The sequence below is a fragment of the Myotis lucifugus genome, unplaced genomic scaffold (assembly GCF_000147115.1).
Source record: "Myotis lucifugus unplaced genomic scaffold, Myoluc2.0 scaffold_31, whole genome shotgun sequence".
Lineage (NCBI taxonomy): Eukaryota > Metazoa > Chordata > Mammalia > Chiroptera > Vespertilionidae > Myotis > Myotis lucifugus.
Genome location: NW_005871079.1, coordinates 4,630,179 through 4,649,472, shown reverse-complemented (window position 1 = coordinate 4,649,472; position 19,294 = coordinate 4,630,179). Strand labels below are relative to the sequence as shown.

The 19,294-nt window shown below is 42.2% G+C and overlaps 1 protein-coding gene across 5 annotated transcripts in view; it reads right to left on the bottom strand.

The window, feature by feature from the left end:
• The window catches only part of PCSK5 (proprotein convertase subtilisin/kexin type 5), a 278,331-nt gene that overhangs the window by 233,404 nt on the left and 25,633 nt on the right, over positions 1 to 19,294 (bottom strand). For 4 of the 5 annotated variants that reach the window (XM_006086818.3, XM_023752385.1, XM_023752386.1 and 1 more), the window contains exon 2: positions 9,337 to 9,441. In XM_006086818.3, coding sequence (XP_006086880.1) covers positions 9,337 to 9,441 — 105 coding nt within the window. The remainder of the gene's footprint in view (positions 1 to 9,336; positions 9,442 to 19,294) is intronic. The other variant, XM_023752387.1, reaches the window with a different exon arrangement.

Sequence of the window (19,294 nt, the reverse complement as noted above, 5' to 3'; positions counted from 1 at the left end):
GAAGGAGAAGGAGAAGGAGAAGGAGAAGGAGAAGGAGAAGGATTAAGGAGAAGGAGAAGGAGAAGGAGAAGGAGAAGGAGAAGGAGAAGGAGAAGGAGAAGGAGAAGGAGAAGGAGAAGGAGAAGGAGAAGGAGAAACAACTTACTCTGTGTGGAAAACAGCTATGCAAGAACAAGAGTGAAAGTGCAGGCAGGTCAAAGCTGATGATGGATTAACCAGGCTGGCAGCAGAGTGGGACAGGAAAGCCTACAGATTCACAGCTTCAAGATACATTTTGTGGTGAATCCAATAGGATCCCTTGAGGGATCCATGCAGAAAAATTAAGAAAAGGGTGAGAATCCAGAATGGATTGCTCTCTGCTCTCATTTTGGCTTGAGCAACTGGATAAGTCCTATTTACTGGGAAGGAAAAGGCTGAGGGCCATGGTGATGAGTAGGAATTAAAAGTATTGTTATATTATGTTATCGATGCTTACTAGACATTGATTGGGTTGGAGATATCCAGTACATGAGAGGAGATATAAATTTAAAGCAAGGACACCCAGCATAAAGGTGAGCCCTTGGCTCCCCAAAATATACAGGTGAGGTAGAGGAAGTGCCATCAATAAAGACAGAAGGTGCAGGAAAGGCAGGGAAAAAACCTGGGAGAACATGGTCTCAAGAAACAGAGTTATTTTTCATGGAGGAACAAATGACTGACCACCATGTCAAGTAAGAGGTAGGGTCAGGTGAGAATAAAGATGTACCCACTGGATTGGAAATGTCAAAGCATTGTTGATATTAACAAAAGCAGTTTCACTATAAATAGTTTGTTTTAAAAAAATCATACAGTTTGAAAAGGTAAGATTTTTTAAATGTGTTTGTGCATCCTTCCAAACCTATCCTGAATACAACCACACACACAGACAGGTCTTTTTTTTTTTTTAACATAAATTGGATCACATCTTATATGTTCTTTTTTATACTTTTTTTAACTTTACATACTATGATAGAGAACTTTCTATTTGGTAGGTGTAGATTTATAACATCATTTTAATAGTTGCTTACTATTTTTATAAGGATTTAACCTACACCTTTGATCTTTACTTACATATATAATTCATTATACTATGCTATACCACATATTTCTGTAAGCACATGCATGAACACAGATGAGGCTTCCAATGGAGGAAGACTTGGTGGACAGAGCAGGTAAGTGCTCACCCTGCTGAGATCACATCAGGAACCAAAACCCAAAGGTTCTCTCTACTGCAACATGTTGCCTCCTTGTTTGCTGTAAGAATTGAGGGACAGCCTGACCGGTTTGGCTCAGTGGATAGAGCGTCGGCCTGCGGACCGAAGGGTCCCGGATTCGATTCCAGTCAAGGGCATGTACCTTGGTTGCGGGCACATCCCCAGTGGGGAGTGTGCAGGAGGCAGCTGATCGATGTTTCTCTCTCATCGATGTTTCTAACTCGTATCCCTCTCCCTTCCTCTCTGTAAAAAATCAATAAAATATATTTTTTAAAAAAAAGAATTGAGGGACATTTGGCAGAACTGGGCATAGAAACAAAGCTGACAAACACTTATTAACAAATGAGGCCTTTTGAATGGTGATATTTTAATTGGGTTTCTTATTTACTCTTGCATTCATTAAAATAAATGCATGAATCAGTATAATTTCTCTTCAAAACCAGATCATTAGCATGGCTTTGAGTTTTGTTATTGTTGCTGGATTTTGGGGGATTTTTTCCCACTGTTATCACTTATTTCCTAGGTTTGCTTACTTATTGTATTCTAGTTTCTCCAAAAGCTCAGTAGGACCTGTGGCTCCAGAGACCTGCTATCAAGAAAGATCACACCTGAGCCACTCAGTGGAGCATGAGGGACAGAACCAAAAGAAGTGTGAGGTGAGGGTGACTCCAGCGCAGTTACCAAAATGCTGATACCCATCTTTCGTGTCCTCCTCCCTTTCTCCTGGCACAGCCAGCTCAGGGGTCACAAACTGGGGTGCCCTGCAGATGTGTTTCCTTTGGTCCATACAAACATTTTAAAACTTTCTAGTAATTTGCCAGCATTTAAAATTGGGAAATAGTATGTATAAACCCAGACGTGCCGGTTCTTTTGCATTGGCAACACTGAGCCAGTCTGCCAACAGGACGACAACAGGTAGAGCTGAGCGGCACCTGTCCCCTCACACACACAGTGTGATCTACACTTTCCCCTGTGCCCAGTTACTTTAAATCTGGCCCATCTCACTCATTCTAGTTATCTGCACTCCCACTGTAGGCATGTGAGTTTATAACCTTTCAAAATGAAGTACTGCCAAGTGCTCTCTAATAAAGAGTTGGCAACCTTTCCAAAGTAGCTGAGAATTTTTTTTTTAAATTCACTCCTAACTATAAGGGATTTGGGTCGTGGTCCGAACTTTCCCATCAGATAACCCAGCAGTGTACAAACTAACTCTGGCTTCTGACCATCCAGCCACCTGGGAGACTGGAAACAAGACATAAAAGAAGGGGAGGTGAAGAACAGGGTGGAATCTGCACGTACATACCTCCTCCCATCTCTCCCACACTCTTGCCACCATAAATGTATCAAAGGTTGCAAACTCGGGGCTAAAATGCTTCACCCAGGAGTCTAATAGTGGCATTTCATAGCTGGTAAAAAGGTGGAAAAGAAAGTAGCCTAGAACAAGAGAGACACTCCAACATGCTCCATGGCCACTCTGTGCATGTTCTTTCTGCTCATCACCGGATCCAAGCCCCCACTGCTTCCAGAAAAATTCAAGATATTTGGTAACTACTTTCAGTTGCTGGTGAGATGCTGAGAGGCCAATGCACAACCATCCGGTTATGACGTCTGTAAGAACGCAAAGCCTCAGGGACCAGCCTGAGAGAACACCACCTCTCTATTCCTCCTCAACGCACTCAGGGTCATCCCACAGGCTAGATGAGCACACACCCTAGAACAGCAGTGGGCACCCGTTTGAAATGAATAAAACTAAAAAAAAAAGACCGTACCCTTTTATGTAATGATGTTTACTTTGAATTTATATTAGTTCACACAAACACTCCATCCATGCTTTTGTTCCGGCCCTCCGGTCCAGTTTAAGAACCCATTGTGGCCCTTGAGTCAAAAAGTTTGCCCACCCCTGCCCTAGAACGTTACATTACAAAACCGCACTTCACAAGACAAAGTCAAATCATTAAGTGATTATCACATTAGAACCGAAGAGCAGAAAATTAACCTGCTGACGGAAGCAGCCCTGCCCAGCCAGTGTGGCTCAGGTGCTCCAGCGTCATCTTATGCAACAAGAGGTGGCAGGTTCGATTCCAGGTCAAGGCATGTGCCTGGGTTGTGGGCTCAATCCCTGGTGGGGGGCGGAGGCGTGGGGAGCAGGTGGTGGAGGGGCCAATCGATGATTCTCTCTCATTGATGTTTCTATGTCTCTCTCCCTCTCCCTTCCTCTCTCTGTAAAATTAATAAAAACAGATTTTTAAAAAAGAAAGCAGTCCTCAGAAGCACCAGCTGGAATGAAGGCAGGTGGGGTGAGAGGAAACGGAGGGACCAGTGGCCCCAACAGGAAGCCCTTGAACTCCAGGTGAAACAAAATTTGCAGCTGCATCAGGCCAAATGGAGTCTTATTATGAAGGAGGCATGGCTTGGATGGATGCCTGGGAGCCAGGTAAGATGGAACGCACACTTCTGAGCATATATTTCTAACTAGATAAAGTTTCTTTACCTTCCAAGATCCACTAGTCGATCGGGTATTTGCAAACAACTTATAAAGGCTTATCTCAGGGTTAAGAAAAAAGAGATAACTAATGTGCCGGTTGTCTCCATGGATCGATTACAAATGAATCAGTGGAGAATAACATCATTTTGAAATTATAAAGGGAACTCATGTGGATAGGATTTGACTGATAAGTGGATTTGCACAACTTTTCAGGGACACGACCAATATATAGAGTACCTCACTCAACTCCCAACCTCTTAGTCCATCACATGTTCTTCACTCCAGTCATCTGAAAATCCTCCTGGGCACAAAGGTACCAACCTGGAGTAGGAAGGAACTTGAACTTCCCTTTCTTCTCTCACAGGTCTGATTTCATCTGGTCTTGCTAACCATCTCCGATCACTTCATTTCTCTCCTCCCGTCCTTTTCCTACACCCCTTTACTAGTATTTGTCATTCTCCAAACTCTCTGCTTTAAAACTCTCTTCAGAGGAAAAGGCTTATGTATACATGTAACAAATAGGCAATATCTCTGTGAGCTAAAGCCTCGCACTTAATTCCCAGCCACCTGTGCTTGCTGAGGGACAACTGCTGCTCCGGGAGAATAAACGAGGGCTTCAATGAGCTGTTATGTTATAAGCAAAAGTAGGTTCCGTGGGTAGAAGTTACAGGCAAACATTATAACTCAATGGGTTAAATCTCTTCAATTGTAGAAATGTTTACCTTGTTTAGTACTGAACACTTTGTCATTGGCCATACTTAACAGAAAAAAAAAATTCCTCTTAGGCATATGATGGAGAGTATGCCAACACTGGAATGGAAAGAGATGGTTAATAAGAAACCCATGATTCTACAATAAATAATATGACATGAATCGTTTTTCCATAGCTGAGATACAACGCCATTCACATCCATCTGCTGAGGCAGGTTGACTGAAGATGAACTTTAAAAAAACCCACAAGAGCGCTGGCCAGTGTGGCTCGGTTGGGCATCATCCCATTCACTGAAAGGTTGTTGGTTCAATTCCCGGTCAGGGCACATGCCCAGGATGTAGGCTCCACGGGTATGGGTAGGGGTGTGCAGGAAATAGCTGATCAATGTCTCACTCTCACATAAATGTTTCTCTGTTTCTCTCTCTCTCTCTCTCTCTCTCTCTCTCTCTCTCTCTCTCTCTCTCTCCTTCCCTATCTCTCTAAAAATCTAAAACCTAATAATAAATTTTAAAAAAAAACAAGATAGGAGAGGTGTCCATCTCTGACCCCAGAGCAGGGGATGAGTCTATCCTAGCCTTGGATAAAAACTGACCTGTAAATAGATGTGAAGACAGAAAATGTTTTGGAAAAGGTAAGAGGTTGAAAAGCCAGAACCTTCAACATAAATCTAATGAAATACATTACATAAGCACAACAAAAGAAGCTGTGCTTATGTAACTACTCATGGCTAGGACATGGGTGCCTGGCTTATGTTTTTCATTTTTAAAAGCCCATGTAATAAGATATTTTGTATTCTGGCTTTTCTATTCTGGGTAAAAAGGAAACTGAAAGAAAATTATCTCCTCTATCCCCACCCAGGTCCACATAGGCAGCTAAAGGGCAATAAAGAAACTTCCATTTCAGAACACTCCTATAGATATACCCTCTTTGACCAAAATGCCACAGGGCCAGCAAAGATTTCTAAACTGATTAATGAGAAGCTTCTGAGCCTATTAATTCAAGACTACTGTTTCTGGAATTTAGCTTAGTCCCTTGGAGAAAAGTTGGTCAGTTGAAAACAAAAACATAGATAAAGGAAATTATAAGACTCACTGGTCCAACGGCTGTAATATTGCACCAGCACTTTCTGCAAACCTGTTATCACTGTACTAGTGATCTTAGAAATCTGTGAATCTCTGCCATTTCCAAAGCTGATCATAATATCATGTTCACACATGGGAACCAGGCTATTCTTCTTCTCCTGGCTCATGTGCCCCAACTGACCACAGCATGTTTTTAGCGCCAGGAGGGCTGTTCTTACACTTGTTACTTTTGGATTTCCTTCTTTAGAATCCACTCAGTAAAAACAAAAGTAGGCGGCGGAGGAGGGAGCCATGCAATTTACTACAGCAAGTTACAGCCAGCATCTGTTTAGTGTGCGCTTCCTACCTCTTGCGAAAATGGCCATCGGATACAACTCCACACATAGCTATTTTTTCACATGGTCCGATCACCCAAAACCATGCATGTGCCTCCACTTCAGCACACAGATCACCCATCACACACACACCCAAGATGAAAGAAAAGGAGACCTGCCTAAGAAAGCCAGTCACACTGACTCTTGCTTTACATTCCCAATGGGGCGGCTAGGGGTAAAAAATACAAAGTCAGCCTGTGGAAATATACACAGTCTCAAAATATCTGCCCACCAAGCACTTAGTATTTAGGAAGGGGAAAACAGTCCTTTTAAAGTAGAGAAAACTGGCAGACACCACCATAACCCAGTGACCGCAGTGAAGATCATGAATGACAACACAAATCAGCATCGGGCTCCTCCCGATCATTGCACTGAGAACACGGCCCTTCCCTGGTGTTCTTGTTAAACCTCGTCAGCAGACCGGACAGTCTACAAAACAACTGGCCTGCTCTCTTCAAAGTCCTAGCTCATGTCAGAAAAAAATGGAAACAGAAGAAAGTAGAACAGAGTATACAAAGGGGACTTAAGCAAACTGAAAACTAAATGTGATCCTGGCGCAGAAAAGAAACAATTGGCAAAATTTGAATAAAATCTGTTGATTAGAAAACAATACTGAATTGATGTTAATATCCAGATTTTTGCCAGAATGTTAACTGTGGTACTTCTGGTTATGTAAAGAAATGTCCTTGGATTTAGTAAGTATACAGTGAAATATGTACAGTTTAAGGGCCACCGTGTCTATATTTGCTTCCAAAGTTTCAGAAAAAAAATATACATATATATATGCATGTGTGTGTGCATAGATGGAAGAGAGAGAATATGAGTAAGTATGGAAAAATGTAAATGTTTACATTTGGAGAATCTTGGAAGCGCATATAGAAATTCTTCATAACATTTTTGCAATTAAAAAGTTTTTCAGAATTAAAACGGAAAAATAACTAAATGGGTCTGAGCTTTTTGAGGAAGGAGCTGGAGAAGGAATGGAATGAACCCCATCTCCTCTGCTCCCTCATCCCCAACACTGGGAAGCATTATACTGCCCTGGGTTTCCCTGGAAGCTACTGCAGGAGACCCTGCAGTGAGCTCCCTGAGGGTACCACTATATCCTCAAATGTCCAGAGTCTAGTGCAGGGTCTGACATATACAAGATATGGACAACGAACGAATGGACTTAAAGAAATAGCTGAAAGAAATTGTGGGCAAACCTTAATCTATGGTACTGTATCTGCAAAGTTGGTAGCCCTGTGGCCTCTTGTATAAATGGCTGGGTGTGAATGAAGGGCAGGAGGCATCAGAATGAAGAGTAAGATGCGGTTCTTCCCTGGGGTGTTCCCTTTGATTGAGGATGCAGGGGAACTGAGCATGTCCTCTAGGGCTGGCCTGAAATGACCTGCTCCTTTGGACTGGCTGAGGGAGGGCATACATCCCAGGCACTATGTGTCCCAGCATCCAAGGTCTCTGTTGGATCCTGCATAAGCTATTTAATGCACTGAGATAAGAAGAAATGTAGAACAAGATCCCCCAAGATAACATTAGGGATTGAATAGCTCCATATTCGGTAAATCCTTCATCATGAACACAATATCTGGTTACATTCTGTTCTTCCTTCCCAAACCAAGCAGTGCTTGGTGTTTCAAATTCATATTGACTATGCACATGAGGTCTGAAATTGGAATCATTTTAATTACTAAAGTTCTAGAAAGTTTCAGAAAAGTTACTTAACAGAGAAAAAACATGATGTTGCTTTGAAAACTCAGCTAATTCAGGAACATCATAACAGATTGCTTTACAAAAAGGCATTTAATTGTGAGTAGAGATGAAGGGGGAAACAATTACAATTCACAGACCACCAGAGTGTAAGTATTAGGGCAAGTTCCTATAACCCACAGAAAATTGGGATCTATGATAAATGGGCTTTTTCTAACCACCACCAAGATATGATTTCACAATCATGAATACGGTGTGATAATATTCCAGAAAAAAAATTTAAACACGGCGAACCATGGTATATAACAGAGGGCAGGACTCCAAACTGCAAACTTAATTTACATATTAATTCAAATAGGGACCTCTTTGCTTTAATAAAGGAATACAATTTTCAAGGAATGTCTAGGTGGGATTGCTACGCTCACTGGTCAGGGCTTGTTCACTAATTTATTTGAAAATAAACTCATATGACAAACCCCAATCCTAATGGGGGGAGGGGGGAGGAAATCCCTTCCTATCTAATCTAATAATAGACAAACATGGTAATTAACCATACCTTCGCTACGCCTCCCATTGGCTAATCAGTGTGATGTGCAAATTAACTGCCAACAAAGATGGTGGCTAATTTGCATGCTGCAGGCAGGGTGAGCCAGCGCGAGCTGCCGTCCAGGCCCCCGTGTGCCGCCTAAGCCCTGCCCCCAGCTGGGACCCCCGTGTGCAGCCCTGGGCGGGCAGGACCCCGTCTGCAGCCCTGGGCGGAGGGGCTTGGCAGTGCAATCGGCCCGAGGAAGCCCTATTCTTGCAGGAATCCTCCTGCAACAGGCTTCTAGTTCAGTAATAATAAAGTGAGCCCACAGAGGAACGGGGGCAGGTTGGTACAGCCACTCTCTCTTCCTCTTTACTGGCCACATCTGGGGGGCCAAAGAGTTCTCTGTCAGAGTCCATCCATTCCTCTAACTTAATAAGGACAGATACTCAATTCACCTCAAAGTTTTTGTTGCCAGTTACTAGTTTATTTCTCCCTAATACCCTTCAGCTTCCTATTGCCCAGGTGAAAGCTGTTCCACTTCTCTAAAATGGAGGGGAAGGACCTGGACATGTCTTCTCTCCTTCTGGGTTCTCCCAGGAACATGCTGACTGTAAAACCCATAAGGACTCGGACTAAAGATATATAAGAAAGCATGTAAGAAAGACACCTGCTGAGCCCCCAAGAGCAGGAGGCAGCTCCTTCCCTGCTGTGCTCCGCATCCCTCTGGTCCCAGACATGGTCTAGTCCTTGGGCTGCCAATGGCATGGCTCTACCAACGCCAGCTGAGACTGTGAGGATTCATGGTGACCCAAGGGCTCATCTAAGGATTTGAGAAGAGACCCCTCCACAGAGTTCAGACAGAGCTTCAGATCTGTTATGTAAATAGGTAAGATAGTGTGTGGTATTCTTAATACTTCATACTTCTCAATCCATGTCTATCTCTCCCCCCACACATTTATTCTCATTTCTCCTTGAGAACCCATACTTCTGATTCCCTTGGGCTGTTCTACAACTGGAATAACAGAGGCACTGCAGGAAAAAGCAAGCCATCGTCTATTTCTGTCCGAAGAGGAAACAAAGACACTGGACCAAAGGAGAGGATGACAGCTCTTGACATTTGAGCCTTCGTGCTGGTCATCAGCTCCCAGTATGATATTACCAATGAAAAATGCAGTAGCTTTGCCTGTTGGTCCCCACCCAACTGGTTCTTCTTACCTTTGGTTCCATTGAAATGAAACTGTGGGTTCCTCTGCTCGAGAGAACTGACCTTTTAATCGTCCTGCTATGGTAGAAGTGGTAATAGTCCTTCAGGGCCCCGATCTGCAAAGACAGTGGGGAAAGAACAAAAGAAAGAGAGTCAGTGTATGAAGTCCTCTGTTTTCCTGTTTTTCATTCAAATAAGAACACAACCCAAAAAAAGGTCCATCAATTATGCAGTTGCCTGCTCTGCTTCAATGTTACTTGAACCTTGGTGATCACCTTTCAGAAGGACATGTGATATGAAGTGGAGTGTCCTTGAGGCAGTGACTGCGGAACTAAAGATTATAATGGGGCAGCTTAGCCTCTCCCTATCTCCCTCTTAATGTTTAATTTATATGCAGCATTTTAAGTAATTCTACATCAATCTATATCCAAATGTGGGAAAGAGAAAAAGTCCAATAGCTATCTGGTTATAAAAACACACGGCATTCTGTTTGCTCTGAGAAATGTACAATGAAGGACCTTGTTAGATTATTTATATCATTAATTTGAAACAAGTCCTAAGCAGTTGATCATTCACAAAGAAAACACTACTTCGTTTGTTTCCTGACTTCAGTAGACAGCAGTTTTTCATTTACTGCAAAACTAAAAGTTGAATGGCAATTTCTTAAACAAAACAAAGATCATATATCGTACCAATCAACCAAGTTTCCTGTGCAAAAATAGTTCAATCCACTTGATCTCAACCATTTCTTTAACAAATTAGTCTTCTTATCTGTGCACCCCCTTCTTTAGTTAAAAACAGTTAGTTCTGTTTAGGATAGCTTTCAGAGTTAAGTCCCAGTCCACTTTAGAAAAACAAATGAGCGAAATCTCAAACAATCATATTCTCTTGGCAGATTGTAAAATGTGGATCACATAATGGAAATTGAACAAGTACAACAAATGCAGGCAGGAGACCTAGGTCCAGCTGATACTCGCCAGAGGGGGCTTCTTGGCTAAATCACATATACTTAGTGAGTCTCAAGTTTTCATTTCTATGACACTGGACTTTGGGCTGGTTCATTTCTAAGATCACTGCAGCTCTCAAAATCCCTTCTTTGACACTGACACTTTCCTTGCTTTGGGCAAATACATTAAGTGGCTCTTTCTCCAGAACATCATGGCTTTGCCCTAAAAGAATGACCAGGATGTTTCTAATTGGGACAATTCAAAAGTGGGGCTTTCTTCATTGAAAAAAAGAAAAAAGTCATTGGTCCAGCTTAATTTTTCGTATTCCCATCTTTATTTCTTATTCCCATCTTTCCATCACATTCTTAGTCCACCCACCCCTTTACTATCAGGATGATCAACCTAATTTCTATGTCATTTAAGAGCCATCTCCTCACTGGGACTTTATGCACTAATTGAAGGTCCCTAGTCCTCATTAATTTTGAAGGTCTGAAGCCTCCCATTTTTTCTTCAAGTGGATACTGCCCAGATGTACACAGAAAAGATCCTGGGCTCTGAAAACAAACAGGAACCAAAGACAAGGAAATCCCAGCTGAAGCCTCTGATCTCGGTGATCCTGGGCTCTGAACCAGCAGCAACAAGGAGGAAGCGATGCCAGCCCTCATCTCCAGGTGTTTCCAGGAGGGATTCAGAGGCCAACATTAAGATTCCAGAGGACTAAGGGAAGCGTTCAAGGAGGGCACGTAATACTTCATAAGAAAATCTTGAAATCCCAAGAAGCTTAGAGTTTTCACCTCACGTAGCTTTTGTCAAGAGTGCTCCTTGGGAAAATACAGTAGTTCTTGTGGAAAGGAACTTAGACTCGCTGAGGAAGAGCCTCACACAAAACCCACCACCAGCGAGAAAATTGCCAGTGTGTTGAATTTCTACTCAAGTATCATGGAACCTCTCTGATTATAGCAAATGAACGAATTCAATGTAACTATTCAGCGTGAACTATGGATGAAATACACCCCAAAGATATATTCAAATCCTTTGTGGCCTTGTTGGTACAAACTGGAATCCTAATGTCATGTGTAGGACGGTAGAAGACAGAACCCTTGTCCTGACTTAAGTTGCCCTGGGAGCTTGGTTACATCACTTAACCTCTTTGGGCCATGGTTTCCTCCAATGTAAAACAAGGACACAGGAGGTGTAGTGGATGCAGACCGGGTGTCAGAGTCAAAGAGGGGATAATAATGTTTATGGGTTCGCGTAGTTACAAGGACTGAATGTAGTAACAGGTGAACTGCCTGGTCAAGTCGTTGCCTGGAACAGAGTAAATGAAAGGAGGTGATATTGTCCTACTCTGTCCGCAAGGGTCTGCTTGATCTGGCCCAGCCTCCCTTTCTAACCTCCCCTCAAATCATACCAGTTCCCAAAGCTCTGGACTCTGCCACACTTGCTTTTCTCAGTTCCTGGACTTGTCATGCCAGCTGCTTCCTCTACCTACATAACCCTCTCCGCCTCGCTTCCTCTTCCGCATCCTTTATGTCTCACCTCAAGTAGGAAGTCTTCAAAACTCCCCAGACCGGGTCAGGTCCCTTTATTGTATCATCTCACAGATCACAGTAGTTACACGGTGATTGGCACAATTACTTATTTCATGTCTGTGTCCCCAACTGCACACTCCAGTGAGGCAGGGACTCATCTGTTTTGTTTACCGTTTTGTTCCCAGCTCCTAATTCATGGCTTGATCCACAGTAGGTTCAGAAAAAAAAAAAAGATCGCTGAATGAATGACATGAAAATCAGACTCCTTGAATTGCTAAAACTGCATACATGAGAGCTGTGTGAGATTCAAAATCTCTGGTATGAGTTTCACAGAACTCAGGTTAACTTTGGCAAAAATAGTTGATTTCTGCCCTAACTGAAGTACCAACTCTTCCAGGCTTATTGTTCTGAAGGTTTTAGGTTGAGACATCTCTATGCTTTTGCTTTCTTCTTTCTTTCTTTCTTTCTTTCTTTCTTTCTTTCTTTCTTTCTTTCTTTCTTTCTTTCTTTCTTCTTTCTTTCTTTCTTTCTTTCTTTCTTCCTTTCTTTCTTTCTTTCCTTTTCTTTCTTTCTTTCTTTCTTTCTTTCTTTCTTTCTTTCTTTCTTTCTTTCTCTCTCTCTCTCTCTCTCTCTCTCTCTCTCTCTCTCTCTTTCTCTCTCTCTCTCTCTCTCTCTCTCTCTCTCTCTCTCTCTCTCTCTTTCTTTCTTTCTTTCTTTCTTTCTTTCTTTCTTTTCCCCCCGCCAAGACAAAGCTAAGGAATAGTGTGCATTAGTTCAATTATCCTATCTCATCCAAACAAAATAATCTGTCACCTCCCAGGATTTTATATATATTTGAAAGCATGTTTATGTCTCTCATCTATTAATATGTATGTCCCTTATTGGCAAGAATTGTATCTTTGATATTCTTTCAACAGCACTGAGCATGCTGAGGGCATTTAATAAACATTAAGAAGAAAAATGTCATAACGGGTTGCAAGTTACTCAAAAGAAAGACAGTGTGTGAAAACGAAGCAGCAATATTATCTATAAGAAAGCATTCCATCTAGCTCCTCCGGGATCATGTAAAACAAAAAGATGACTGTGTTTTTATGTTATGCAATAGCAACGAGGACTAGAACAAGAAGCAATATATTTAACTAACTTAGGGATATTTTATAAATAAATCAAGAACCATAGGAATATATGAAGTATCAAATCAATAGCAGATAAATCAAAGCTCAACCTTTTCACCACATAAAGGAAGGAGAATAATTCCTTCTCTCTTGGCCCTCTTTAGCTCCTCTTCTGTACAACGACACGCAGACACTCTTATCTGCCTCGAAACACAGCTCTATTCACAACACTAAGTTGATGAATTTCATCTTTCATTCCCAATCCTGTCAAGTTTTTATACTATTTCTTCTTTAGTGGTAGTCCCTCAGCCTTGTACCCACACTTTTCACTACCCTTTCTCAAACCAAATCATGTTCTTAGGTGAGACTTTTTAATAAGCTATTTTAGACTAAGGTGTAAATGACTGATAAGACTCAATGTCTTAGTCCTTCCAGAGACAACTACAGTTGATCAGAAAACTAAAACTTCAGCCAAATAAATGAGTCTATGGTGCATGTAATTTCAAAAAACAATCACTGGAGGGTTTTGGTTTTCTTTTCCGGCAGCAGAAGGGAAGCTTTCCCCTGTCCCTAAATGCTTGTCTTAAAAGCAAGCTACTGACTTCTGAGCAGAGGGCGAGGAGCCAGAAGATCCGCATTTTGCACTGTCTTTGCCCTGTGATGAGGAGCCCTGTGGCTTTTCAGAATTCATTCACCACCAACAGTCTCTCCTGTGCTTGCAATTAAAACCATCACCAGTCTAATGACTCCAGGCATAAACCCACATATAGTTCTATAAGGTGACTAACCGTGCCAGTGTGCCCAGGAATGAGGTGTTCTCAGAGATACGGGACATGTCATTGCTTTAATTGGGGCAGTCACAGGCAAACTGGGACATCTAATCACCTGGTAATAAAGTGCCAAGGTCATGGGCACTCTGGCCACCTCGACGAACCTGTCAGTTTTCTCCCGCTGCTTGTCTGCCTTGTGTTCCCTCTTACCCTCTCCAATGTAAAGTTGTCTCCAAATTCTTACTCCTTTTTAAAAAGTTATTTACATCCAACCTACAACCATTTTTTAAAATGGACAAAAATCTAAATGAACATCTTACAAAAAAAGATATACAGATGGCCAATAAGCACATGAAAAGACACTCAAATGCAAACTAAAATCAGAATTGCATTATATACACCAGAATGCCTAAATTTAAATGACTCACAGTACCAAGTTCTAATGAGATTGTGGCGCATCGGGGCTCCCGTACTTTGCTAGTGGGAGTGTAAAATGGTCCGACGCCTTTGGGAAATCATTTGGTGATTTCTTAGGAAGCACGCCATCCTCCTCAGGACCCAGACATTTCATTTCAAAGTATTCACCTCAAAGAAATGAAAACCTATTTCCAAACAAAAACTCAGATGCAAATATTTATAGCAGCTTCCTTAATAGCAGCCCCAAACTAGAAACAGTGCAAATGTCCATCAACAGGTAAATGCATAAATAATGGTATATGCATGTAATTGAATGCCCAGCAATAAAAAAGAACAAACTACTGATATATATCTACTGATATATATATATATATATATATGATGAATAAATTTTAAATCATCATTCTGACATACAAAAAAAGTTCATACTGTCTGCCATGGCTGGTGTTGCTCAATGGTTACAGCATCAGCCCATTCACTGAAAGGCCATGGTTTGTTTTTTGTTGTTGTTTTTTTCCTGGGGCCATGGTTTGATTCTTAGTCAAGGGCATGTACCTGGATTGTAGGTTTGATCCCAGCCCCAGTTCAATCTCATGCACCCCAAGGGGTGTGTGAGAGGCAACCAATGGATGTGTCTCTCTCACATCGATGTTTCTCTCTATCTCTCTCTCCACCCCCCTCCCTTCCACTCTCTCTGAAAAGCAATGGAAAAAAATCATTGGGTGAGGATTAACAACAACAACAAACGTGCATACTGTCTGATTCCACTGATATGAAATTCTAGGACAGTTAATCAAGAGGGACAGGAAACGGGTCAGTGATAACCTGGGTATGGCGTGGGGACTGACTGGGAGAAGCCTGGAGAAACTCGGAGTGTTGGGAACATTCTGCATCTTGACTGTGGTAATTACATCGGAGGTAAGTGCTTAGGTGTGCTGGAACCAGCTCATCATGGGCTCTCGAGGTCCAATCACATCTTATCCCAACACACTATTCTGTGATATCACGTTGATCACTTGAAATCAACAATGATGGACGCACTTACACATCAGGAAAAATTGGCAAAAGCTACAAACTAGGACTTCTTATTTTCCCTGAAGAGTCAGTTTTTTAGTATTTATCAGCACCCCACGGAGTACATGCATTTGTCAACACTCAGCCAACCTTATACAACAAATGGCTGCATTAGGGGGTATGTAAGTTACATCTCAATAAGAATGATTTTAAAAGTTATAAATTCCCCTCTTCTGATTTCTGGAGCTCTCCCAGCTGTAGGGCGACTTGGAGATTGGGAAACGCCAGAACCCAGTTTCCTGGGGCTGAGATTTATCCTCCAGCTCCCACTTCCTCACACGGTCTCAGGTGAAGGAAGAACCAAGTCACCAAGACCATTGTTCTGGCTGACCAACCTCTTTCCAACGCCCAAGCTGACAAGTTCAAAACTTCCCCTGGTCAAATCCATTGAGGCAGAAAGTTACAGAGGCAGCGGGGGATATACTGCTTTCCCTTCATTCAAGTGATAATGTGTTCCGGGAGAATGTTAAAGCAACTGTAATTATTTGCCTTCAGTGTTCCAGACTTTGTAACATTCAAAGGAGAACCAAAGGGAAGGTGGCCTTGACTGCTTTCCACAAAGTCACCAAGCACAATCCCAAACTTAGGGCCTTTGCACCTGCTGTCCTTCTGCCTGCAATGCTCTTCCAGAAATCTCCATGACTCCCTTCCTCGCTGCTTGCAGGTCTTGGTTCCGATGCCCCCTTCTCAGGGAGGCCTTCTCTGACCATCCAATTGTCAATAGCCACCACCCTTTCTGCCAAATCCCATCCCCCCTTGATTTATTTTTCTCCTTAACAAGTGTCATCACTTAACATATTACATATTCTCTTTATTTATCCTATTTACTGTTTATCTTCCCTCACTAGAATGTAACTCCATAAGGGCAGAGATTTCTGTTTTATTTACTTCTGGATTAGCCCTAGTTCCTATTAGCAGGGCCAGGCATACCCAATAAATGTGCAGAATAAATGAATCAGTGAAAGGCCCTGCCCTTGAAAAAAATCAAAGCAACAGTGAGCACGTCTCCAAACGTTAGGGAGGGTTTCTTGCTCATCTCTTTGTAACTCTTCCTGTGAGATAACATTGGCATATAATGTATCACATGCTTTATGCTTAATAAATGCTGAATGAACGAATGAAATCATCATATGTAAATATATCGGAAAACTGAGAATTTACCACCAATAACCATATAAATCACCAAAATTTGCATTTACTTTTTTAGTTCCCTCCTTGGTTCCATCATAGTCTATGACCTCTTGGAATCACCGAACAAAAGTGGTGTTTATAACAAAGATGCTCCAACAAGGTTATTGATGTAGTTTTAAAGTGTTAAAGGATACGGCAAGGAAATGCAGGAGCCTGAGGAACTGCTAACATTTGTGGAGCACAAACTAAATGCCAGGCATTACTGCACTGCATCCTCACAACAGTATGAAGCAGGTGTCACTGCTGCCATTTTATATGCAAGGAAGCAGAAATTCACAAGGTTTAAGAACTTGCCCTGGGCCACACAGCTAGTGAAGGAGGAGACTCAGGTTGATTCCAGATGGTCTAGCTAACTCCAGAGCATATGTTCTTAAGGACTCTAAAACATGCTTAAAATCGTTTCTCGGGAAGAACTTAAAACCACAGCTACCTAGACGTCAATTACCCAAAAGACGATTCTCCTAAGAGTTGTACATGGGGGCTGTTTTCTAGGGATATTTCTGTCTACCTTCAGCAGATGGGGGAAAAAATGAAAGTGTTGACAAGTACTTGAGAGAGCTCATTCCTGCCCTCATAGGGCAAGAAACCTGGTCTCTAGTTCCAGTTCTACCCCTGACCCCAGGGAATTTACATTAATAAATTCATGTTAGCAAGACAGCATCTTTAAGGTAACCTTCACTGTGAAGTTCAACAGGCATTATAAGCTAAACAAGTGTAACATCTGGCACCAAACACCAAAGAAGGTATTGAACTGGGCCATGGAATACCACAGAATGAGAAAGATCTTCCTTAGACGTTAGTTTCACGTCAGCTGCTCCAAGAATACCTGTGACTTCTAAATTCCTTCAGGTTCAGGCTCAGCATTTGAGCTCTTCAGAGGATGGCATTCGAGTCCAGGAACTCAGAGCAAAAGCACTATAATAATTTTGTTAAATCAGGATGCTGATGAAAAAATATGTAATCTCTATGATATCAAAGGCAACCTGCAAAGCTAGGAGGGATGTGGCAGGCTGAATAGTGGCTCCCACAAAGGTTCACATTCTAATCCTCAGAATCTTACGTTACCTGGTGGAAGAGACTTTGCAGTTGTGATTAAAGATTCGGAGATAAAGAGATTATCCTGGATTATCTGAGTGGCCCCCGTGTAATCAATGACGAGGATCCTTACAGGAGGGAGGGAGCAAAGTCAGAGAAGATGTGATGGCAGAAGCAGAGATCAGAGAGAGAGAGAGAGATTTTTAAAAGCTGCGCTGCTGGCTCTGATGGAGAGAGAGAGATTTTTAAAAGCTGCGCTGCTGGCTCTGATGGATGGAAGAAGGGGCCACAAACCAAGGAGTGCAGGTCTGATGGATGGAAGAAGGGGCCACAAACCAAGGAGTGCAGGCGTCCTCTGGGAGCTGGAGAACGCAAGGCAATGAAGTCTCCTCTGGAATCTCCAGAGGGAACACAGCCTTGCCAACACCTTGATTCTTAGGTTAGGACTTCTGGCCTCCTGTACCCTAAGGTCATAAATGTGTGTTGTTTTAAGCCACTAGGTTTGTGGTTATTAAAAATCTATGTGAAGCAAAGGAAATGAAACTATTTGTATTTGGAGCCTCATTATTTTTCATAATGTTAGGGCTCTCGGGGTATTCAGTTATCAATTTCCAAATAGCTGTATTAATATAATAGTGTTTACTATTGGCCAGGCACTCTGCTAAGTACCTGTTAGCATTTTCTTGTTGGTCTTGCTAAACAAGATTATCCTGCTTAATCCTCAAAAGAAACTGAGGTCCAAGATTGAGCAACGTGCCCAGCAAAAGAGAACAAGTAAATGGTTTATCTATTCAAAGCCAGTATGTAGTTAATACTGCTAAATACCAAAGCTACCACTTGATGCCTTCTGTCATTATATCTAATCTTTCCAACAACCCTGCAAATGAAGAAGTTATTCTAATTTTATAGTCAAGGAAACTGAGTCTAAAGCTGAGAGAGGTTAAGTAATATGCCAACGTGAGGAAGTGTCAGGATCAGGATTTAAAACAGGGTCTGTCTGACTTCAAAAATCTAAGCTTTTTCTAGTCACAGCACTTTGATTTTATTTAAAAGTTATTTCAAGGGTTTTGTAGTGCCACATGGGATTCTACTGGCACACTCAAATATCCTCAACCCATTCCGCTTTCTTCTCTCACCAATATGAGGACTTATTACTTTATTCTAAAGCTACCTGATCGGCGGAGTGTAGGAGAACCTAGGTCCCATAGTTCATTTAAAAAGCAGGGAATCAAAAACATCCTGACTACAATTTCCAAGAAAACAAAAAACAGGTACAACAATTTCACTAAGGAAACATAAAACACAGAGATAGGGAGGCTATCCTGGATTATATCAGCGGCTCCAGTGTACATCACTGAATTTTCAGTGGTAACCACTGAATTTTAAGCACTGAATTTTCCCAGGTCCAAGTGAAAAATCTATAGTCTGCCCTATCTCACGAGACATGAGATTTGGCTCAAAGTGAACCGTAGAATCTCAGAGTTGGAAAAGACAAAAACAGGATATTAATCTGATTTTCCCTTCTGGATGCAGGAATCCACTCTTCAAACTGGCGAAGACCACTGCATTTTCTAGGGCAGCCCATTCGTTAGAAACTTCTTCCGGATCATTAGTCCGAGGCCACTCACTACTCCTGGTCTGGCCGGTGGAGCCAACCCATGTCATTCATGCCAGACAGCCAACAGCTCCCTTCCCGGCTTCCCTGCTCTCGGCTGACCATGTAAATCTGTCCATTCTGTTCTCGTGTGACAAAGCTTCACGGGGTTGCTTCCCCTAGATAAGCCAACATCTGTAATGTCTCCCCAGAAAACCTGGGGCCTAGAACACAACACTTCTCCACTCCAGGAATGTGGAGCCAGGACAGAGCCTAGGACCCCATGACTTCCTT